The following is a 25,991-nucleotide window of genomic DNA, read 5'->3' on the forward strand; positions in this document are numbered from 1 at the left end:
AGTCATTGTTTCTTATCCATGATTTTAGTTTAACAATTGGAAAATGTCATTGTCTTGAAGTCTCTGTGGATCACTTCTTATATTCACCATATTTTTATTTGTAAATAAATCTAACCATTAATCATTCATTTTATACCATGTGTATACATTGCTTATTTATTTTGCATTTCATTTCACAGTTATATAGCGTAAAATAATATTATAATGGATTTGATTTTCAGTATAAAATTTTTTTTAATGATACAACTGTAAAACGGATTCGATATCTATACTGTTACTTAAAAGGATTTTGTATTTAAATGTTTTTCATCAACAAAAATAAAGGGTTAGTAGCTTGTTTGATTTGATTAACCTGAAATATTTTGAATATTTGTATTTTAACATTTTTAATTTAAATCATTTTCAAATGTAATTAATACTGCATTTTGGATAATTTTCAATGATTTACCACAATAAACAGGATAAATAAATAAATATAGTTTTAATAAGAAATTTAATAGAATTAAGTATAAAATAAAATATTATAATTTAGATGTAAATTTTTTAGACAAGTATATTTAATCTATGTAACAATTGGACAGTTTTGTACATATATATTATACTGAAATCAATTTAAAACCGGAGAATTGGTTGAAAAATGTCTGTGTTGAAAAGCTACCATAAATCTTATTTTTTGGGTAATTTTCTAGAAAAGTCAAAATGTCAAATGTCAAAAAGCAATCAGTGTACTTTGTATAAAAGTTCTGTGAAAATTAATAGTTTTGATTGATAACTGCACATATATTAAGATTTTTATTTTCATATTCCTCCGGTTTATATTCACTCCAAATAATAGTAACATCCCTACTCCCGACCTTCTGACATTAAAGTTATTGTACCGGTAATACCTCACTATGTTAAAGCTTCAGATAACCCTAGTCATCTACAACAAGTACAAAATAGGTAAGATATTTTTGGATAATATCATTACCAAATATTTAGCTATAAAATTATTTCAATAGATTTAAATCGCTGATTTTTTAAAATAAAAGTTGAAAGACTTGGTATTATTGGATAATATTTGAAAGGAGAATGAAGAGGTTTTAAGAAAAGAAAATTTGAAAGTTTTTTTAGAGAGTTAATAGTCAAGGTTATACATGTTTACGTTCATAAATAATGTTTTTATACTCCAGTTTGTGTAAAACGGGTAATTTTTAACCAATGCTTAGTATATAAAGGCAATGTTCCTTTTACAAGTCGTGCCATATCTTAGAAACTATTTATGATTTTTGCATAAAACTTCACACACAGGTCAACAGGCACGCCATGTGCTCATGGCGCAGCTGTTTATTAATTTTGGAATATATGTTCAGAAATTGTTTAATTAAAGTACTTTTCTAATAAGATGGAAGTAACCTAATTGACATTCACAAGTCACAGAAAAACTTACTGCACAATGGCAAAAAATGACTGAAAGACCAAGCAAGAGTAACCAATATTGTCAGACATTTTAGTGTGAATTTAATAATGTGATTGTTCCAAACTTAATAAACAAGATTAATTATCACAATACTCAGAAATGCTATGTGGTATGTGCAAATAATGATATAAAACCTTCGTATTACAGACTATCGACATAAATTAACATATGTAAAGCAGGCGAGATATATATTAGTGTGTGAACTCTTGTTATTAAGACTACATGTATTTGAATTGATAGAAAAATAATATAAAACTATGAATAGCATTTTTCTAGAAATGAGTATATGCTTATTTATAATGATAAGGAAAATATTTAGTTGGATAAACTTTGAAACAGTGGAGTATTATGTTTAAATACTCTGTTCAACTTAGAGAACAAGGTACAGTTTTTTTAGATGCTGTATAAGTTATCGCCACTGCGCTTCCAAAATGTTGTATATGACTTTTTGGTTAAAAATACTTTTTGACACAAATGGTCTGGGCAGTCAAAAATCTTTGGTATTAAAAAATAGCATACAGTTAGGCCAATCAAAACATTTGAAATAATTGTACATTTTTTTATTACTGTGAAAATAATTTTAGTTCACAGATAATCCAGAAATGTCAACGTTTTTATTTCACTGCTATTTACAAAAAATTTCAACTTCACATACAACAATTTGGAAGCATGCATTTTGTTTAAATTTCCAAAGCCTTTTTTATGAGATATTTTTTTCTTAAAATGTTATTATTTACAACATTTTGGAAGCCCAGCGATGTTATATTTCAGTTTTACTTTATGCTTGTTTTATATCTGCTTTAAAAATAAAAATCACATAATTCCTTGTTATGTTGTTCACAATTGAGTTGCACAGTATTTTGATGTATACACTTATCTTTATCAAGACTTCAACAAAAGCAATTTTCCTACAGCACCTGCATATTGCGCATATATCTCCTATTTAAAACAATATTTCAGATCTCGTTTTCCTGCTAACTAAGGTTTCCTAGTAGTGAAGTTGATGAAGCTGTCCCTCTGTAAATGTTGCTGACAAATTAGTCATTGTAGTAAAATATATGGTCTAAAAAGAGGAGTTATTTTATGTAGATCTTTTACAATGAAATGTAGGTGTAAACGGGAAGGATTGTGCCTAATGTTCATATGATGAAATCATAATCTTTCAGTCAGTTTAATTGAAGTCTGGCGCTGGCATGTCATTTAACTGCTAGTTGTCTGTTGTTATTTATGTATTATTGTCATTTTGTTTATTTTCTTTGGTTACATCTTCTGACATCAGACTCGGACTTCTCTTCAACTGAATTTTAATGTGGGTATTGTTATGCGTTCACTTTTCTACTTTGGCTAGATGTATAGGGGGAGGGTTGAGATCTCACAAACATGTTTAACCCCGTCGCATTTTTGCACCTGTCCCAAGTCAGGAGCCTCTGGCCTTTGTTAGCCTTGTATTATTTTAATTTTAGTTTCTTGTGTACAATTTGGAAATTAGTATGGCGTTCATTATCACTGAACTAGTATATATTTGTTTAGGGGCCAGCTGAAGGACACCTCCAGGTGCGTGAATTTCTCGCTACATTGAAGACCTGTTGGTGACCTGCTGTTGTTTTTTCTATAGTTAGGTTGTTGTCTTTTTGACACCTTCCCCATTTCCATTCTCAATTTTAGTAAATAATATCACTTACATCGGAACATCTTAAAATCTACGTTTTTAAGTAATGGTTCGTTAATTGAAAGAGATATTGTTTACATACATAGCTAGGGTCTTTCTTACTTTAAAGGTGTTGTGTTGATACTTCAAAAATTTGCAGCCATATCATAGTTTGCTAACGGCTATTAAATTGTGGCAGGTTTCCAGACATGAACTGGAGTATAACTTATATTAATAAGATGTGGTATGAGTGCCAATGAGAAAACCTTCCAACCAAGTAGCAATTTATAAAAATTAATGGCCAAGGTGCGGTCTTCAACACTGAGTCTTGGTTCACACGAAAAAGCAAAAGATCCACACTTAACACTAATATATTAAGTGTATGGATCTCTGAAATTCGACCACTGTTTATTACATATTTACCCTAAATCCATTGGATGTTAGATGTGTACTGATTGATATTTAAATGCTCTTTTTATTAGTTGTCATTTGCTTTGAACTAGATGTCAGATACCTCAAGTAATCTCAGATCTATACTCTGTATTTTTTTGGTTATAAGGGATACATTCTAATTTCCTGCAACATCAGCTGTCTGTGTTTTTGTTAGCTTTTTAGCTGTTTTTCTGCTCTTTGTCGGTCTGATGAGTTAAGCTTTTTATACGACCGCAAATTTTGAAAAAATTTTCGTCGTATATTGCTATCACGTCGTCGTCGTCGTCGTCGTCGTCGTCGTCCGAATACTTTTAGTTTTCGCACTCTAACTTTAGTAAAAGTGAATAGAAATCTATGAAATTTTAACAAAAGGTTTATGACCACAAAAGGAAGGTTGGTATTGATTTTGGGAGTTTTGGTCCCAACATTTTAGGAATGAGGGGCCAAAAAGGGCCCAAATAAGAATTTTCTTGGTTTTCGCGCTATAACTTTAGTTTAAGCTAATAGAAATCTATGAAATTTTGACACAAGGTTTATGACCACAAAAGAAAGGTTGGGATTGATTTTGGGAGTTTTGGTTTCAACAGTTTAGGAATTAGGGGCCAAAAAAGGGCCCAAATAAGCATTATTCTTGGTTTTCGCACAATAACTTTAGTTTAAGTGAATAGAAATCAATGAAATTTATACACAATGTTTATGACCACAAAAGGAAGGTTGGTATTGATTTTGGGAGTTTAGGTCCCAACAGTTTAGGAATTAGGGGCCAAAAAGGGACCCAAATAAGCATATTTCTTGGTTTTCGCACCATAACTTTAGTACAAGTAAATAGAAATCTATGAAATTTAAACACAAGGTTTATGACCATAAAAGGAAGGTTGGTATTGATTTTGGGAGTTTTGGTCTTAACAGTTTAGGAAAAAGGGGCCCAAAGGGTCCAAAATTAAACTTTGTTTGATTTCATCAAGAATTGAATAATTGGGGTTCTTCGATATGCAGAATCTAACTGTGTATGTAGATTCTTAATTTTTGGTCCATTTTCAAATTGGTCGACATTAAGGTCCAAAGGGTCCAAAATTAAACTTAGTTTGATTTTGACAAAAAATTAATCGGTTGGGTTCTTTGATATGCTGAATCTAAAAATGTATTTAGATTCTTGATTATTGGCCCAGTTTTCAAGTTGGTCCAAATCGGGGTCCAAAATTAATCTTTGTTTGATTTCATAAAAAAATGAATAAATGGGGTTCTTTGATATGCCAAATCTAACTGTGTATGTAGATTCTTCATTTTTGGTCCTGTTTTCAAATTGGTCTACATTTAAGTCCAAAGGGTCCAAAATTAAACTTAGTTTGATTTTAACAAAAATTGAAATCTTGGGGTTCTTTGATATGCCGAATCCAAACATGTACTTAGATTTTTGATTATGGGCCCAGTTTTCAAGTTGGTCCAAATCAGGATCTGAAATATTATATTAAGTATTGTGCAATAGCAAGTCTTTTCAATTGCACAGTATTGCACAATGGCAAGAAATATCTAATTGCACAATATTGTGAAATAGCAATATTTTTTTTTAATTAGAGTTATCTTTCTTTGTCCAGAATAGAAAGCAAGAAATATCTAATTGCACAATATTGTGAAATAGCAATATTTATTTTTAATTGGAATTATCTTTCTATGTCCAGAATCAACTCAAATCTTTGTTATATACAATGTATATTCACTTTTTACTACCAACTAATAAATTAAAATAATCTTTACCATTCAGTGATAACAAGCAGTTTTTTTACATCTTAATATTTTATGATGTATTTAAATGAGTAGTTATTGTTGCAAACTCCATTAGAAATTTAATTGAGATTAATTTGGAATAAGGGAAAGGGGGATGTGATTAAAAAAAATGGGTTCAATTTTCTCACTTGAAATGAAATTTCATAAATAAAATGAAAATTTCTTCAAACATTTTTTTGAGAGGATTAATATTCAACAGCATAGTGAATTGCTCTAAGAGAAAACAAAAATTTTAAGTTCATTAGAACACATTCATTCTGTGTCAGAAACCTATGCTGTGTCAACTATTTAATCACAATCCAAATTTAGAGCTGAATCCAGCTTGAATGTTGTGTCCATACTTGCCCTAACCGTTCAGGGTTCAACCTCTGCGGTCGTATAAAGCTACGCCCTGCGGAGCATCTGGTTTCAACATATTTTCATAGTCTTTTTTTTATGTAGTATTGTTACACGACTGTGCCAGGTTAGGGAATAGCTCCTCCAACCATGTTTAACCGGCCACATTCTTTATGTGCATGTCCCATGTCGGGAGGCTCTAGTTAATTGATTATTATTGCTTCATATCTGTCATACATTTATTTGCTTTTTGTAAATAGTTGTTTTATAGATTAGGCTAGTTTTCCTCAATTAGTTTCATATTTTCAGGTAAAGTCCTATATATATGACTATGTGGTACTTGTTTTTTCTCATTTTTGTAGGCCACGCGGTTGCCTATAATTGCTTACATCCACTTCATTTGAACATTGGTGGATAGTTGTCTTATTTGCAATCATACCACATCTCCTTATTTTGATACTGCCTTCTATGAGAACTTGCTGAGAAATAGTATTGGCTAGGCTCCATTCACAAGGTTTTGTAACAAAACATAATAATAGGGCTGTCTGTCAAAGTCATCATAATACTGTTGGTTTGGAACCATAAACTAATATATGCTGTGCTTTGCCAAAAAAATATACCTGAACATGACCTTTTTCTAAACTTGTGGCGAAATATGTATGATATGGTAAACCATGCATGTGCATAGAAAAAAACAGCCAACAACACAATTTAAATATCCCCATTGAAAAAGACCTCATCATAATCTACCATTAACCTTACATTTATCAATTTCAAAGCTGCCATCAAATTAAAGGTACTGAGAAAAATAATAATTGATTATTACTGACACAATAAAATTTATTTATATAAATGAAAAATGATAAAATACATTGAAAAAGTTAAAACACCAACTACATGTATATTGAAATTATCGACTAGCTTCCATTTGTATTTTGTGATATCTGAAACTGTTTTTCATCAACAAGAGCATACTGTTTATTACTTCTATAACCTTTTCTCTTATTATCATTATGATTTTCACTTTTTTCTGACTTGACTTCAGTATCACAATTTTCCTCAGAGTTATGTCCCATGTCACCGTTCTGATTAGAGTTATGTCCCATGTCACCATTTAGATTAGAGTTGTGTCCCTTGTCACAATTAGATTCCTCAGTTTCTTCATCTTCTGATTCTTCATCTAAAATAAAAGATTTTTACATGAATATTTATTTGTATCCAAATATACTCAATAAAATGTCTCATCTTCTTAAATAGTCATCTGTAGTGTTTAGCTGAAATTCAAGAGTTGTCCATCGCGTTTAAATCGCATTAAATTATTTTGTTGCATAGTACTTATAAAGTAAAAGAGTAACGAAACATTTTAGTTCATTAACATAGAATCTGCAATTAAGAAGAAGTTGTCTGGCAAATACGAACAATACTCACATATTGCAACTCATTTATAAGCTGGGGACTAAGTTTGAAGCCATACTGTTCAAGGAGAAAATTGTGACAGAAATATTTGTAGGTCAAAGGAGAGCAGATTGTCAGATGCACAGAAAGACGAGGTTAATGCACTATAGCTCCTTAGAGTGAGGGTATTGTATCAAGATCAACGTGTAAATATGCTAGGTAAAATGTATTTGATATTTTAAAAACAGATGTAAGCACTAAAATTAAAGATAATATAAAATAGGCTAAAAATCAAGATGATCTCTCTTTATAGATCAGGTACACAAAAACTGAATGAAGATAATAGAAACATAAAAATGAGGTAATAGTCATGTCACTGTGACTTATTCATTTGCTGGTACTTAAATGAAACTTGTTTATTTTTCTGTCAATTTCTGGAATTTTGCATTTGTTTTAGATATTTAGTACTTTCTGTAAAATTGTGAACTTTCAATTTCTGTGTATAACTATTCTATAAGGGTCTGTATATGGAGTATACATCTTTTAAAAAATGGACATCATACTCAGGCGCTTGCATTTCCTTTAATGATATATTTGATAAATTCTAACTGCTTTCAGTAAAAGGATTTTTAATGTAAAAGTTGCAGTTGTCCCTTTAAAGGAGTAGGTCCGGTAAGGGCCGGTTTTGGCCTCAAATTTCAAGTTGATCTGATGAATGATTTTGGACACTTTTGAAACACTTAAATGACTATTTTAATTGATTCAATTATTTTTTGTGAAAGATTTTAACTTATTCACTCATTAAAAACGCTCCAATTCTAGCTTAAATATGATAAATCTGTCAAATATGCAAAAAAAAAAATCACTTTTCAGATGGTTTTTTGTCAAAAATGAAAGTGTCCGCATCCGTGTTCATCCTCGACGTTTATATAAGTTATGTGTTATCATTAAAAATAACTTACATTTCAATATCAAGAATGAACACGAATGCGGCCACTTCCGATTAAGACGGAAACCGTCTAAAATTTAACTAAAATGCTGAAATTGTGAAGATTTTCGTAATTTAGCATGACTTAATGATGCAAGTGCCCGATATATGTGCATTGTAATGCCAAAAACAGCCCATATTTATGTAGCAGAGGTATTATACTCTCCAAATTAAACTTAAAGTTTACATTTAAACAATTGCTATTGAGGGAATAGGGGATGAGTTTCGTATATTGTTTATCTGTAAAAATGGTGATGTTTCTGCTCTAAGATCATGTTAAATCAAAGTTTATACCAAATTATTATGTAATGAATCCAAGCAAGAACAAATTTTACTGGTTTGCTGTCTATATCTAACGTACATGTTCAAAAGAAATTATCAATTTTCGTAAAGAAATTATCAATTTTCGTAAAGAAATTATCAATTTTCGTAAAGAAATTATCAATTTTCGTAAAGAAATTATCAATTTTCGTAAAAATTATCAATTTTCGTAAAGAAATTATCAATTTTCGTAAAGAAATTATCAATTTTGTAAAGAAAATTTTCAAATACTTAAACTAATTGTCAGAACTAATTATACCAATGGAATTTTATTATATACTTTGTATTTGTGTTTCGCTATGTATTGTCTTATTTTGTTTGTAATAATATTGTCCTCTTGTTCACCTGTATGTGTCTGAGGTTATGAATAAAATCTTGAAAAAAACCTTCAATTTAAACTAAATTAACTATTGCAATATACACAGCCAAGTTGTAAACACTATACATTTTGATATATTGCGAAGTTAGATTTTCATCATTACACGGTATTTGGAACAATTTTAATCTTCCAAAAAAAATGATTATGGTTTTATAGAAATGAAAGATTGGTTTTATTTATGCTGCATTTATTCTTGTGAAGGGAAAGCAATTTTTTAAATGATTAAAACAAGGCTATCAATTCAATTTTAAAGTGCTTGGCCTATTTGATGTGCACTTGTAGTTGTTCTTGTGGCCTTAAACATGAAACCATTTAGGTTTCTAATGTTTATATTAGTGTTTGATGTTGTTTATATAGTATAGTAATATTAACAATGTTTACATAAATGTGTTCGTGTGCAATTTAAAGATATTCTGTTTATAATTGAAAGAGCATAATGATGTAGATTGTAAAAAGTTGTTGTAGATAACAAACATTGGTTGTATATATATAAAAGTTATTGTAGATAAGTGAAGACTGTTCTATTAAACAGAGAAACTTTTATTTTGATATTTAAGAATACTATACCTGAATTCCTCGCTGCATTGAAAACCTGTTGGTGACCTTCTGCTGTTGTCTGATCTATGGTTGGGTTATTGTCTCTTTTACACATTCCCCATTTCCATTCTCAATTTTATTGAATGATTATACAGCATTTATGTTCAGCTTTTCACATACTGGTATAACTTCCATGCTTGATAAGGAAAGAAAAAACAATTATGATATAATGTTTCTAGTTAAACTTATCCATACAAAGCAGTTGTTTGTCAGTAGATTGATGCTGAAATAAGTTTGAAATGTCCCAGACAATCTACGTAAAATGTTTTTGACTTTCTCTGAAAAGCCATGTCTACTGTTTTATTTTTACAAAAAATCAGATTTTCTCTCCTGTTAACTGGAAGATCTATTGTATAAGTATAATTCTTTTTCCTTGGATATCACAGCAATATAACCTTTTTCAGTACTTATGTGCCATGCATCAATCAATTGATTTTCCTATTTTTATTCACTTACAACATTGTCTAGGTCATAATTTGTTTTATCTTTGACATACTTTTGTATATTTTTTTTATAAAAAGAAACTGAAATTTTTTTTATACAGGAATACAAAATGAAAATCTTTCTTATTCCATTTTAAGCTCACTTGAAAATGCTTCTATCCATATATTGTTTATGTCCCATTTATGGACATTATGTTTTCTGGTCTGTGCCTCTGTTCATTCCTCTGTCCCGACTCCCGCTTCAGCATGTTTAGGTTAAAGTTTTTGGTCACGGTAGTTTTTGATGAAGTTGAAGTCCAATAGACTTGAAAATTAGTACACATGTTCCCTATAATATGGTCTTACTAATTTTAATGGCAAATTAGGGGTTTTACCCTAATTTCATGGTCCAATGAACATAGCAAATGATAGTACGATTGGGACATCCCTGTACTATGAACCCATTCTTGTTATTCATTTTTCTGGATAACATTTTATAACTCTGGCCAATCGTGTTTAAAGTACCCTGTCAAGTGTGTAATAGTTGTTATACCAGTAAAAGTACATAGAAAGAACCAAACAATAATATGATTAGTTGGCCTTTACTTTGTTTTTTTTTCACCATCAATCCATTTTGAAAAGTGTAGTTTTTTTACGGTTTTGACAAATGCTTGATGTGCCAATTTATTCTTATTTTTTTTATATATATAAACATGATGTGTATAAGTTCATTATTTAGATGTCTGGGGTTGAATAAACCTATTTCATAAATTATACATGAATTATACAATATTTCATAAAGCACTGTCTTAAAAGAAACATGTAGTTCTCCACATTAAATCCTTCACCTATAAATAATTGATTATTATAAGGATATAAAGGCAATGTCCAATTTCTTTTCTTGAAGTCAAAATTATCATGTAGATTTCATTCATCATGATTCAGATTGTTATCCTATGACAGAACAAGTTTATTATCCGGTGCTTGTGTCTGTTTAATATATACTAAGCAAGATTCATATTACATTATAATATGTTTTTGTCCTGAATATACATTCAATTTGCTACTGGATGTTAAACAGAAATCCATCTATCCTACTTCCACAATAAAAGAAAAAAAAAAAGACAATGATTGTAATTTCTTTTTATTTGAAGTTAAAATTGATAAACATTGTCCAAAACATCCATGAAGCTATGCATTTAAGCATTAAAATGATGTTTTTATAATAAAATGTTGTTAATATTTTTATATTTTTCAAAACCTGTAATTTTTTATCAGTATGATTTTTATAGTTATATTTCAGATTGTTCTAATGTTTATCTGAATATAAGAACTTATATAAAGGAATGTAAAGTGAATTTTTAGTGTGTCTATTTTGTGATAAACTTGGGTTTAGTTTTCTGTAATTAGTTAATATTTCAGTTTCATTATGTATATCTCTTTCATATTCATTTGTTAAAATTTACTGTTTGCAATAGCATTAAGTATTCTATATAATAAGGATGTTCTTATCCCGTGCATAAAAACAATGCCGTATTTGTCAAAACCTTTTCAACTTTTGATATTCAGTGCTGTACAACTTTGTACTTTTTTCACGTTCGATCTTTTATATCTAGGCGTTATGTATTCAGGTTTAGTTTTCTGTAATTAGTTAATACTTAAGTTTCTTTGTGTATATCTCTTTCATATTCATTTGATAAAATTTACTGTTTGCAATAGCATGCATTGTTCTATATAATAGGAATGTTCTTATCCCGGGCATAAAAACAATGCCGTATTTTGCGAAGCCTTTTCAACTTTTGATCTTCAGTGCTGTACAACTTTGTACTTTTTTCACTTTCGATCTTTTATATCTGGGCGTCACTGGTGAGTCTTGTGTGGGCAGGGCGCGTTTTTTGGCGTATTGAATTTTAAACCTGATGCTTTTTGTTATCTATTAATCATGTTTTTCTGTGTCTAATATGTTCTCCTATTTATTTGTATTGTAGTCCTGTAATATTATGTTGTCATTTCAATGTTATATTTAACTTTGCCATTAAAGTGCGAGGTTTGGCATGCCTTAAAACCAGGTTCAACCCACCACTTTTATTCACCTTTAAAAGTGTCCTGTACCAAGTCAGGAAGATGGTCATTGTTATAATATTGTTTGTTTCTCTTTGTGTTGCATTTTAACGTTGAGTCGTTTGTGTTTTCTCTTATTTTTGAGATATTGAGATAAGACGTGGCACGGTACTTGTCTATCCCAAATTCATGTATTTGGTTATTCTCGTGGTGTTTTGTCTGATGATTGATCTGTTTCTGTGTGTGTTGCGTTTCGGAGTTGTGTCGTTGTTCTCCTCTTATATTTAATGCGTTTCGCTCGGTTTTGGTTTGTTACCCCGAATTTGTTTTTTGTCCATGGATTTATGAGTTTTGAACAGCGGTATACTACTGTTGCCTTTATTTACCTACTTTGTTTTAAATCAAGAAAAAGAATTCTGTTACACCAATTTTTATGTTACATCATATTTCCAAGAACTAACTTGATCTAATTTTATTTTTAATTTCTATCATCCAGTTTTTCTTCTATTTACAAAAAAAAATAAAATTTTCATGAACAATCTATTCACAATTTAACCATTATTGCACAACCTGTAAGTTAACAAAAGTTATAAAACTTATCGCTTTTATTATAGTTGAAAAAAACATGATATAATCTCAATTTTGGCGAAGTATAAAAGATGTTTGTTCTATTATTTAAATTTGTTCCTTATCCATGATTTTAGTTCTACAATTGGTAATTTCATTGTTGTGAAATATCTGTTGATCATCTTATATTCATTTAATTTTTATTTGTAAATAAATTTTACCATTTATCATTCATTTTATACCATGTGTATACATTGCTTATGTATTTCATTTCACTGTTATATAGCGTTAAATAATATTTTTATGCATTGGATTTTTGAAGTTTTCTTAAAAAATTTAATGATACAACTGTATCAGTGATTGGATATCTATACTGTTAGGTGATTTTCTATTTCAATGTTTTTCATCCAGCAAAAATAAAGGATTAAAAACTTGTTTAATTTGATTAACCTGAATTATTTTGAATATTTGTATTTTTTTTTTTTTTTTAACATCATTTTGAATCAAATGTAATTAATACTGCATTTTGGATAATTTTCAATGATTTACTACAATAAACATGATAAATACTTAAATATAGTTAATAAGAAATTAAATAGAATTAAGTAAATAATATATCATAATTTAGATGTACATTTTTTAGACAAGTATATTTAATCTATGTAACAATTGGATTGTTTTGTACATATACATTATACTGAAATCAATTTAAAACCTGAGAATTGGTTAAAAATGTCTGTGTTGAAATGCTACCATATATCTTATTTTTTTGGTAATTTTCTAGAAAAGTCAAAATATCAAAAGCAATCAGTGTACTTTGTATAGAAGTCAAAATCAAAAGTTCTGTGAAAATTAATAGTTTTGATTGATAACTGCACATGTATTTAGATTTTAATTTTTATTTCCATATTCCCCCTTAATATTTAATCCAAATTATAGTAACATCCCTAGTCTTGACCTTCTGGCATTAAAGATATTGTTATACCTCACTATGTTAATGCTTCAGATAACCCTTGTCATCTACAACAAGTAAATGTACTGTCATATGTAAGATATTTTGGTATAATATCATTACCCATATATTTAGCTATTAAAATTATTTCAAAGGTAAGTATATTTTTCAAAAAGATTTTATCAGTGATTTAAATTGCTGAATTTTTTTAATTAAAAGTTGACAGGCTTGGTATTATTGGATAACATTTGAAAGGAGGATGAAGAGGTTTAAGAAAAGAAAGTTTGAAAGATTTTTAGAGAATTTATAGTCAAGGTTATACATGTTTATGTTCATAAATAATGTTTTTATACTCCAGCTTGCTTTAAACGGGTTATTTTTAACCAATCCTTAGTATATACAGGCAATGTTGTTTTTACACGTCGTGCCATATCTCAGAAACTATTTATGCTTTTTGCATAAAAATTCACACAAGGCAACAGCCGTATCATGTGCTCATGGCGCAGCTGTCTAGTAATATTGGAATATATGTTCAAAAATTGTTTAATTAAAGTACTTTTCAAATTGAAGAAACCAAAGTGACATTAACAAGTCACAGAAAAACTTACTGCACAATGGCATAAAAAGACTGAAAGACAAAGAAAGAGCAACCAATATTGTCAGACATTTTTGTGTGAATTTAATAAATGTGATTGTTCAAAACTTGACAAAAAATAAGCAAGGTTAATTATCACAATATTTGTAATTGCTACACGTGGTATGTGCAAATAATGATATATTTTTTTTCAAATTGGACTTTTAATTCTCTCGTCTACCACAAAATGCAACATATAGGGATTACAATCCAGCCATGGTGATGGCATAATCTATGTGTACAAAGTTCATTTTTCAAAAAGTAGAAACCTGGAATGCTTCATTCCTTCTTTTAAGTGTCTGTTGTCCATTTCCACAATTTCATTGTTAAGTGACTTCTTGAACAAAAATGACAGTTTTTTTGTCAAATGATTGTTAGTACATCTTTGTCATGGTTCATATTTCCTTGACCTCATGTTCATTGTTCATTGGTCAATTTTAATAATTTGTGGTTTAATCTGTTTCTCTGGAAATATTAGCTATAGGATCAATATATTTGGTGTATGAAATGATTGTAAGGTGTACACATTTGTCTGGCATGGTTCATCTGACAGTGCCTTTATTTTAGTACTGATAATGATAAGTCTTTATAATACTTGTAGTAAAACGTTCGTATTACAGACTATCAACATAAATTAACACATATGTAAAGCAGGCAAGATATATTAGTGGGTGAACTCTTGTTATTAAGAAATGTTCTTCAAATATAAAATTATTTCAAATAACATGTTTTTGAATTGATATTAAACAAAGAAAGATAATATAAAACTACAAATATCATTTTGCTAGAAATGAATCTATGTTTATTTATATTGACAAGGAGAATGTTTGATTGGATAAACTTTGGAACAGTGGAGTATAATGTGTAAATAATCTGTTTAACTTAGAGAACAGGTACAGATTTTTTAGATGCTGTATTAGTTATATTTCATTTTCACTTTATGCTTGTTTTATATCTGCTTTAAAAATAAAAATCACATAATACCTTGTTATGTTGTTAAACAATTTAGTTGCACAGTATTTTGATGAATACACTTATTTTTATCCAGACTTCAACAAAAGCAATTTTGTAACAGCACCTGCATATTGCGCATATATCTCCTATTTAAAACGATATTCCAGATCTTGTTCTCCTGTTTTCCAAGGTTTCCAAGTAATGAAGTTGATGAAGCTGTCCCCCTGTAAATGTTGCAGACACCATCATGAGTTGGTTGACAGTTATGGAATATATAAACAACAACATTTTTGCAATATCAGAAAACTGTTATGATTTATACTGCAGTAGTTTTTTTAACACATTTTATTACCATGATGACTAATAATACCCCCGCTTTAAAAAAGGGGGGTATACTGTTTTACCTCTGTCTGTCCTTCCGTCAGTCCGTCAGTCAGTCTGTCCGTCCCATGAATATTTTTCGTCGCATTTTTCTCAGGAACTACAATTCAAGGATTTCTGAAATTTGGTTTCAGGGTTTATCTAAGTCATCTTTACCGTGTGATGCGTTTTCAGATTGATCACTTGACAACTTCCTGTTTACCGAACACTTGTATGATTTTACACATGATAGCCAAGTTGAAAATTTTCGTCACATTTTTCTCAGGAACTACAATACAATGATTTCTGAAATTTGGTTTCAGGATTTATATAAGTCAGCTTTACCGTGTGATGCGTTTTCAGATTCATCACTCGACAACTTCCTGTTTACCGAACACTTGCATATTTTAAAACTATTAATATTATCCACTAGCGGCGGGGGTATCATCAGTGAGCAGTAGCTCGCAGTTTCACTTGTTATTTTTCTTACTCATATTAGATAAACACATAATTTTGAACTGATGCTAATAGCGAGAGAATATTATTATTTTCAAAGCGTAAGTTATATATTATTATAAGATAAACATTGAGTTTGATGAAAAACCCTGAATAGTAGCTCATATGTATAGTAATGAGATTTGTGCATGATTACCAATGAGTCAACTCTTCACCAAAGACCAAACAGAAGTTAATTATGGAATGTTCTTTACTTTAAACAATGCTTTTAGATAGGTTCCTCTTGGAACTACTAGTAATATTTTAAAAGAAGTTTAAATTCTGTTTCAAGCAAAAACCGATAATTCAATAATTTCAAAAGAACTGAGAATGGAAATAATGAATGTTTCATAGAGACAACAATTTGAAAGAGCAGATAACATCACAAGGTCACCAATAAGTTTCCAATGCAGCAAGAAAATCATTCACCCATAGGCAATCTTCAGCTGGCACCAAACAATAATGTACAATGTATACTAAAATGCTCAAATTCAAGGTAATATATCAACCGGTAAAAAAAATTCTCTAAGATATTGAAATATTTTACGCAAAAGTAATAATTCGCATAGATGGTTCTTTTGTTATAAAGAGAGAGAGAAAGAATGGAAAAACTTGTTTGTCTTTTAGCTTTTTCTTCATTATTGGTTGCATATTGAAACAGTATAAAAGGGCACAAATTCCATAAAAGACTAAGAAAATATGATCTTACACTACAAGAATTTGAATATGATTTTAAGAGAGGTGATATAAAAATAATGTAGGTCAAAAGAATATGTTTTAATACGATCGCAAAAATTTTTTGCGTTCGTATAATGGTATGATGTCGTCGTCGGAAGACACATTTGGTGTCTGAACAATAACTTTAGTTTAAGTGAATGGATCTCTATGAACATATAAAAAGGTTCAATACCTCAAAAGGAAGGTTGGGATTGATTTTGGAGATGATGGTCCCTACTGTTTTGGAAAAAGGGGCCCCAGATAAGAATTTTCTACTTTCAGGATATCAACTTGTGTATAAGCATTTAAATTACTCTGAAATTGTACCACAATGTTTAATACCACATGTAGAAGGTTTTGATTGCTGATGGGGGTTATTGTCCTAAGTGTGTAGGGATTCGGGGTCAAAAAGGGACCAAAATAAGCAATTTTAACCGGATTTTTGTGACAAAAATGTCGGTTATTGATTTGGGGATGTACGGCGGGCGGCAATCAAATGTTGTCCGTGCATTAACTCATGAACCGTTCAACCAAAGCTTTTAAAATTTTAATATGTTGTTACTGACAACTAATTAAGTTTATCATATAAGGATAAACTGTTTTAATAAAAGTTTAACTCCATTTTCCGGAATCAATCCTAATTGATTCTAAATTTAATCACATCAATAATACGTCATTGATCATTCAAGTGCAAAACTGCCAACATAGCTAACGAAAATTTAAACAGCAGCAACATGAAACCACCAAAACGACAAAGAAAACCTAGGGGGATGCCAGGACAATCACTAAATAAAAAGAAGAAAACACAAGAGACCATACCAGAACAATCAGAAAGCACGGACAAGGAGACGGCACCATTCCAGTCTGATCTAAGCAGTATTTCTGTGGCCAGTGGCAGTGGCAGTGACCAACCTGTAATAGACCAGACCCCACCACCAAGTCAAAACCCAGTACCTAGGCAACATATAGCTTCATCCGGTATGTTTAACAATACAACAGGTTTAAGTGATCATAATAGGGGTTATTCACAGGGTATTAATTTAGAAATCGTACATGAAAGTGTAACACCAGTGTACACATCAAGTGTATTTGACTCTGTAGGTGCCCATATACCGGGTAAAATTAAGGAAAAGATTTGGGCCGGAGAATATATTGATTTAAATATTTTACTTAAATCTGCAAAAGATTTAGCCACAGACTCCCAGTTAAATGGCGATCTTTCAGTAAAAGGGGGGTTATTAACTATAACTCCACAAAAACAGAGCACCATTACAAATTTGCACGTGTGGACATCTGCATTCATCATCTTTATGGATATAGTCTTAGAAAAATGGCCCAATAAAGGTCAAGAATTCCTGAAATACATGTTTAACGTTCGACTAGCTTCATCTAGAGGGTATGGCTCAGGTTGGGCTATATATGATGAACAATACCGCCTTCGTAAGGCAAGATGTCCACAATCGTCTTGGGCAGAGCTAGACATGGAGTTGTGGGTTATGTACGTCTCTACTCCTCCAAGATTTGCTTATTCGGATACTAATTCTTTTGGGGGTCATAAGAGATCACAGTATGTCCAAAATATTAAACCAGAACAAGTTCAAAGACCCATGGCAGCGTGCAAGGGTTACAACTTTGGTAGATGTACTTATGGGGCAGCATGTAAATTTGAACATAAATGTTTCAGGTGCTCTGGAAACCACCCTATTGGGGCCTGCAAAAAGAGGTAAGGATTACGAGTTGTACTCTTTGGGATACTCCCCTATTTGTGTGAATGAAGTAGAAGAATCTTTAAAATTTTATCCGTCTAAAGTAATAGCCAACGAACTTATACATGGTCTACGATTTGGTTTTAAATTACAATATTCCGGTTCACGTTTACCTGTTAATGCAGACAATTCAAAAAGTGTGACTATTCATGCAGATCTTGTTAGAGAAAAAATAAATAAAGAGATAACTTTAGGTAGAATGGCCGGTCCTTTTGACCACCCACCTTTGCCAACTCTACGCATTTCTCCTATATTTTTGCCCGAAAAGAAGAACGGAGATTACCGTTTAATTCATAATCTTTCCTATCCCCTACATAACTCTGTGAATGACTTTATAGATGAGAAATATTGCTTTGTGCAGTATTCGGGAATTGATGACGCTGTTCGTTTGGTACAAAACATAGGAATAGCCGGAAAACTTTCAAAGGCTTTTTGCAGAAGATTGATTGATGCTAATTGTAACATAAGAAAAGCACACCACAGGGTACGGGTATCATGTAATATGCGCGAGGACATTAAAGTTTGGACCTCTTTTTTAGAGCAATATAATGGAGTTACGGTCATGATTGATAGTTTATGGACTTCCAACGATATGCTTGAAATATTTACAGACAGTGCAGGGGGTCAAAACAAAGGTCTTGGCATTTAATTTCAAGGAAAATGGGCACAAAGTTGTTGACCAAAAGAATGGGCAGAACTTGATTTCTTGAAGGACATTACTTACTTGGAACTTTTCCCAGTTGTCATATCACTTCATATATGGGGAGTATATCTTAAAAACAAGCGAATCATTTTCTATGTGGATAATCAGGCCGTTGTTACTATCATAAACAAGAGAACTTCTAAGTCGAATAGAGTTATGTCCCTTATCAGGAATCTAGTTTTTTCCACATTAAAATATAATATTGTTTTAAAAGCAGAACACATTCCTGGTAAAATAAATACCATAGCCGATTCATTATCCCGTTGTAATTTTCAGCGTTTCAGAAACCTTTGCCCAGAAGCAGATCAGTACAGAACAGCAATTCCAGACCACCTTTGGACGTTTTAGAAACTGGATTAAATCATCTTCTTACCAGTTCTATGGCACAAAAAACTTGGAAAACCTACAATACGGCAATTGAATCCTTTAAAAACTTTCGATCAGCATACAACTTACATGATATTTGGCCAGCCCCGCTTAGCGATTTAATATTTTACATTGCCTTCCTTTCATTCAAGGGTCTGTCAGCCTCTACTGTCTTAACACATATGTCAGGAATAAGTTATCAACATAAGATTCAAGATTTAACAGATAGTACAAAATCCTTTTTAGTAGGAAAAACATTAGAAGGTTTAAAAAGGTCAAATCCCAAAAAACCTGATTTGCGGGTACCAATTTCAATTGATTTATTGCGGAAATTAATCAGGTCACTCCAACATGTCTGTTTTTCGTTGTATGAATCCGCCATGTTCGCTTCAGCTTTTAGTCTAAGTTTTTTCGCTTTACTTCGCGTGGGTGAAATAGCTGCGGAAAGTAAAACTGATTTTGGGGCACATGTTATACAAATATCTGACGTTTCAGTTGTCAAATTTGACCACAAAGAAGAGCTTCGTCTGTGTATACGTAGTTCCAAAACAGATCAAATACATTCTTCTTTAACCTTGATTATTAGTGTGCAAATCGACAAATCTTTGTATCCCATTCACTTACTAAAGATATTTTTACAAATTCGATATCCTTCGTCTGGGAGTAATTTATTCATACATTTTGACGGATCAAGTCTCACTCGTTATCAATTTTCGTCTATTTTACAAAAGAATTTGTCATTCTCCGAAATCAATGGACATTTCAGAGCACATTCTTTCAGAATCGGGGGAGCAACTGAGGCTAAAAGGCTAGGAGTAGATGACGAAACATTAAAGAAATGGGGTCGTTGGACATCGGATGCTTACACAAAATACATCCGTTTGAACATTTAAACATACAGGCTATACTTTTAAAACGCAAGAAGAAAAGAAATAATACATTAATCCATTGTAGATGTCAAATCAATTTGGTTAATAGGATCATCCATAGTATATTGGGCCAATAAAGAAGCTTCATCTAGACCTGGGGGACTTCACCTTGGCCTACAGAATACAGGTGCTCATATGGTTTGGATTGGTCAAAGGGGTATGAAGTGGGGTGATTTAAATAGAGTCTTTGAACAAAGGTTGCTGAACCGCCCCCTTCCGAGTTTCCTTGTTATTCAACTTGGGTCTAATGATTTGGGTATATTGACATCAGAGAAATTATTCAGTGATAGAGAATGTGACCTGCTTCGGTTACATGCATTGTATCCAGCTTTAAAAATAATATGGTCAGACATTCTAATGAGACGGTATTGGCACAATGCCAATTGTGGTCAAGCTATTGAAAGGGCTCGTAAACGAGTAAACCTCCGGGTCAAAAACTTAGTTTTGAGCATCGGTGGATGTGCAATTAGGCACAGTAACATACGTGCTAAAGAAAGTAATTTGTTTAGATATGACGGAACACATTTATCAAAGATTGGTAATGATATTTATCTAAATAATTTACAAGGAGCACTTGAACAGTTCATGAGATCCCGGAGGACCAGCTGTTTTTCCTCAGTGAAATAGATATTATAATGAGAATTGCCTTAAATTTAGATTAGTTTAATAACAAGTGAAACTCGGTCGGGATTTTAAAGGGGCACCAATCAGTTTAATTTGGGGTTGTTTCAGGGGTAATTTCTTTGGCAGTGAGTGGGTATGGCCCACTCATTTGGCGGGATATGGCAAGATGAAAATGGAACATGTCCCCACATTGTACGTTAGCTTTTATTTGGGGTTATTTTCTTCTGTGTTCCCACAGAGATTAGATTAGGTCTTCTTTGAATGTACCAAAGAGACCGGTTCCTGAATTGGTCCCAGTTTGGAACTTAAGGTGTTCTCTTTGAATTTAATAATTAATAAGCTGCAATGGAAACCAAAGAGTTCTTGGGGGAGGGAATATTTGCTACGTATCGGGGTTCATTTTTCATACGATCTCTCTATTTAGCATTTAACGTAGAGGATTGTAGCTTTCATTGCCTACCAGTGAAGCACAGGCTTGCCAAAAATAATGGTTCGGCGGTTTGTACGTTCATCTTGCCTTATTTTGTCTGCGCAAAAAATTTAATACTGTAGCCATATCATTCCACATTCTTTGTTGATTATTATATTTATCTTTGAAAACAAAAGGAACCGGTTTTACATTTCACACATACTACTATGGTAAAGAAAGGGCTTGATTGCACATGAGACATAATTAAGAAGAAAACAAAACATTGGTTGATCGCCCATGAGACATGTATATAATATGAAGCAGTTCGGATCTTTGATTAATTAAGTTGATCATATAAGGATAAACTGTTTTAATAAAAGTTTAACTCCATTTTCCGGAATCAATCCTAATTGATTCTTAATTTAATCACATCAATAATACGTCATTTCGTGACGTCATTCATGCGTTATCATTCAAGTGCAAAACTGCTAACATAGCTAACGAAAATTCCTACCTCCCTCCCCATCTACCAACAAAAAATAAAGATAAGGAAAATTCTGCTGCTGTGTTTTTTATTGTTTCAGGTTTTGTTGTGAAAGATGCAGCTATGCAGAGGAGTTGTGCTAAGGATATACTTGCAACTGGACTATAATCAGCTCAGCTTGAAAAGACAGTGCCTTATTATCCGTGGATGAGAAACCAGTTTATCCGCATAGAATACTTGTTTGATGGACTTATTTTCAAGATTATAAACATTTGATATTTAACTATTTCTACAAGACATTAACTTTTAATTCAGTATTTTATCATTTAAAATTTATTGTAAATTCAAAATAAATAGTTGTTACAGTATAGCTGGCGGGATATGGCAAGATGAAAATGGAACATGTCCCCACATTGTACGTTAGCTTTTATTTGGGGTTATTTTCTTCTGTGTTCCCACAGAGATTAGATTAGGTCTTCTTTGAATGTACCAAAGAGACCGGTTCCTGAATTGGTCCCAGTTTGGAACTTAAGGTGTTCTCTTTGAATTTAATAATTAATAAGCTGCAATGGAAACCAAAGAGTTCTTGGGGGGAATATTTGCTACGTATCGGGGTTCATTTTTCATACGATCTCTCTATTTAGCATTTAACGTAGAGGATTGTAGCTTTCATTGCCTACCAGTGAAGCACAGGCTTGCCAAAAATAATGGTTCGGCGGTTTGTACGTTCATCTTGCCTTATTTTGTCTGCGCAAAAAATTTAATACTGTAGCCATATCATTTCACATTCTTTGTTGATTATTATATTTATCTTTGAAAACAAAAGGAGCCGGTTTTACATTTCACACATACTACTATGGTAAAGAAAGGGTTTGATTGCACATGAGACATAATTAAGAAGAAAACAAAACATTGGTTGATCGCCCATGAGACATGTATATAATATGAAGCAGTTCGGATCTTTGATTAAATAAAGGTCAAGTTCAATAATGGCGATTTTGACTTTTACCGTTCAGGAGTTATGGTTCTTGAAAGATTGAAAAATGATTTTTCCAGTCGTGTCCGTGCATTTACGCATGAACTGTTCTACCAAAGCTTCCCAAATTTTAATATGTTGTTACTGATGACAAAATGGAGGTCAAGTTCAATAATGACGATTTTGACTTTTACCGTTCAGGTGTTATGGTTCTTGAAAGATTGAAAAATGGAGTTTCCAGTCGTGTCCGTGTATTTACACATGAACTGTTCTACCAAAGCTTTCCAAATTTTAATATGTTGTTACTGATGACGAAATGGAGGTCAAGTTCAATAATGAAGATTTTGACTTTTACCGTTCAGGAGTTATGATCCTTGAAAGATTGAAAATGGTGTTTCCAGTCGTGTCCGTGCATTTTCTAATGAACCATTCAACCAAAGCTTTTGAAATTTTCATATGTTGTTACTGATGACAAAATAGAGGTCATGGTCAATAATGACAATTTTGACTTTTACCGTTCAGGAGTTATGGTTCTTGAAAGATTGTAAAATGGCGTTTCCATTCACTTTATTGCATTTACTCATGAACCATTCAATCTAAGCTTTTCAAATTTTAATATCTTGATACTGATGACAAAATAGAGCTCAAATTTGATAATGACGATCTTCACTTTCACCAATCATCAGTAATGGTTCTTGTGATATTGCCAGGACACAAATAAATGCTAATAAATCCGGTTTGGATGGAAACATCTATCTTCTAGGCAGCTTATTACTAAATTTAACAACTCTATTAGAATATCAGTTAACGCAAATCTATGGTAAAGACAAGAAAAAATTAATAATAAGAATACCCGATGTCTAAAAACAACAAAACAGCATAGATTGTGGACTTTTTGCAATTGCAAATGCTCTTGAATTTTGTCAAACTGGGTTTAAAGGAGGTACTCATATCACATACGAGCAAATATATATGAGAGAACATTTAATTCATTGTCTTGAAAATGGTAAATTCACACATTTTCCTAAAAATTATTTTGGTAAAACTCCTAAAAATCTGAAAACTAAAACCCACATAATCTCAATAAACTGTGACTGTGGAAAACCCGATACAATAAAGGATATGGTAGGTTGTGAAGGAAAAACAGGGCGTAAAATGTGTGATGTCTGGACACATCGGTCTTGTGCAAAAAATATGAAAGGAAACAGCTGGTACATAATTAGTTTAACTGAATTTTTAGAGAAATTTACAGGCCACGAGATACAGTTTTGATAAATTTGAAATAAATTTATAAAATGTTAATTTTAAAAAATGTAAAATAATCACAATACCATTTCTTGAAATTAATATGAACATTATTTTTCCTTCATAAAATAGATAATAAATAGATAAATTAATGCCAAACAGTGTAGTGTATCAATAACACAATAACTCCGCCAACGCCGGTCCCAAGCCCGGGTGAAAAAGTAGGAGTGTTGTTTACGTAAAGGAAAGCGTCTCTATTGTTGTTTCATTGATTTTGTCAAAGCTTTCGACAGTGTGTCACATTATGTTTTATGGCAAAAAATGTTAAAATGCGGTATTAGTGGAAATTTACTGAATCTTATTAAATCAATGTATTCTAAGTTAAAAACTTGTGTTAAATTAGATGGTGAATTTTCAGATTTCTTTCATTGTAATGTTGGCCTAATGCAAGGCGAATCATTATCACCATTTTTATATGCAATTTATGTAAATGACATAGAAATTGAGTTAATTAAACAAGGAATAGAACCATATGAAGTAAAATTGTTAAATCTTTATCTTTTTATGTATGCTGATGATACAGTTCTCTTCAGCGAAAGTATTTCTGATTTACAAAAAATAGTAGTCACTGTATTATTAATTATTAATTTAAGAAAAACCAAAATAGTTGTTTTTCGTAACAAAGGTGTACTGAAAGAGAACGAAAAATGGTATTTGAATGGTAAAATGATAGAAATGTGTGATCAGTTTGTATATCTTGGTTTGTTATTAAACTATAACGGTACTTTTACTGTAACACAAAAAACACTATCTGAACAGGGTAGAAAGGCTACATTTTGTTTATTGAGTAAGATTTATGATGATTGTTATAACACTGAGACTTTGATGTCCCTTTTTGATACATATGTAACAAGTATTGTGAATTACGGTTGTGAAATATGGGGTTTCCATAAAGGAGCTGATATAGAAACGCTTCATTTGTATTACTTAAAAAGAATTTTGAAAGTGAGAAAAACGACTGTGAGCCATATGGTGTATTTTGAACTTGGTCGTTTACCATTGTATGTTAATAGATATGTAAGAATGGTACGTTATTGGTTGAAGCTATTAGAATCTAATAATTGTATATTGAATAGTATTTATGAAGATATGTACGAATCTAGTTTTGTCAAACCGAATGATAAACTCAATTGGAGTTGTAAAATAAGAGACATACTAAACAGGTATGGATTTAATGATATATGGTTAGCACAAAGTGTTGGAAATAGTCAATTATTTTTGCATGAATTTAAAAAAAGAATTATTGATAATTATATAGCCGAAGCCTTGTCATTTTTTGAAAACACTTCAAAATGTTATTTGTATCAATATATACATGATGGACATACTTTGCAATTTTATTTGAATCGACCATTGAACAGTTTATATCAGTCATATGTAACTAAATATAGAATAAATTCACATTCACTTAATGTAGAAACTGGAAGATACTTTAATATTTCCAGAAATGAGCGTGTTTGTAATATGTGTAATAAGAAAGTCATCGAAGACGAATATCATTTTATATTAGAGTGTGATAAATATGTAAATGTCAGAAGTAAATATATTAAGATATATTATTACAGAAACCCATCTACCTTCAAATTAGTTCAATTACTATCTGTAAGAAATATTAAAGAATTAAATAATCTGGGTAAATATCTGTACGAGGCAGAGAAAATTCGTAACACTTGATTTTTGTTTTGTACCTTTATTACCAATGTAAATTATATGCCAAACTCCGCTATATAGTAATGCTGTATATGTTTATGTATAAGATAAGATGTATATGTTTATGTATATGTTTATGTAAACTGTATAATTTGTGTATGTATTTAATCCTATGAGCTGTATATTTGCTTACGGAATAAAGAATTATTATATCTAAATGAAACATATGAAATATCAGAAACAATAAGTATGTTAATACTTTTGAAATTTGATTAAA

At 31.2% G+C, this 25,991-nt stretch overlaps 3 protein-coding genes across 3 annotated transcripts in view; all 3 read left to right on the forward strand.

Moving 5' to 3' along the window:
- The window catches only part of LOC134681093 (uncharacterized), a 280,458-nt gene that overhangs the window by 164,735 nt on the left and 89,732 nt on the right, over positions 1 to 25,991 (forward strand). The gene's annotated exons all lie outside the window — the stretch shown is intronic.
- On the forward strand, positions 17,190 to 18,028 carry LOC134681476 (uncharacterized; the record flags this gene model as incomplete). The annotated part of the gene is made up of 1 exon (XM_063541112.1): positions 17,190 to 18,028. A coding segment is annotated over exon 1 (792 nt), but the record flags the coding sequence as incomplete, so codon positions are not given.
- LOC134681477 (uncharacterized) lies at positions 18,030 to 20,893 on the forward strand. The gene is made up of 3 exons (XM_063541113.1): positions 18,030 to 18,225; positions 19,248 to 20,000; positions 20,292 to 20,893. Exons 1-3 carry the CDS (start codon positions 18,072 to 18,074, stop codon positions 20,891 to 20,893), a joined length of 1,509 nt encoding a protein of 502 aa, XP_063397183.1. The 5' UTR covers positions 18,030 to 18,071.

Source organism: Mytilus trossulus, chromosome 8, assembly GCF_036588685.1.
Source record: "Mytilus trossulus isolate FHL-02 chromosome 8, PNRI_Mtr1.1.1.hap1, whole genome shotgun sequence".
In the NCBI taxonomy this organism is placed as follows: domain Eukaryota; kingdom Metazoa; phylum Mollusca; class Bivalvia; order Mytilida; family Mytilidae; genus Mytilus; species Mytilus trossulus.

Bases quoted from the DNA above. Each gene is read 5' to 3' on its own strand.
- LOC134681477 (XM_063541113.1), top strand. From the start codon at position 18,072: ATGTCCAAAATATTAAACCAGAACAAGTTCAAAGACCCATGGCAGCGT. The intron at 18,226-19,247 runs GTAAGGATTACG...TGTAATTTTCAG, and splicing joins ATTGGGGCCTGCAAAAAGAG to CGTTTCAGAAACCTTTGCCC. The intron at 20,001-20,291 runs GTAATTTATTCA...AATCCATTGTAG, and splicing joins TCGATATCCTTCGTCTGGGA to ATGTCAAATCAATTTGGTTA.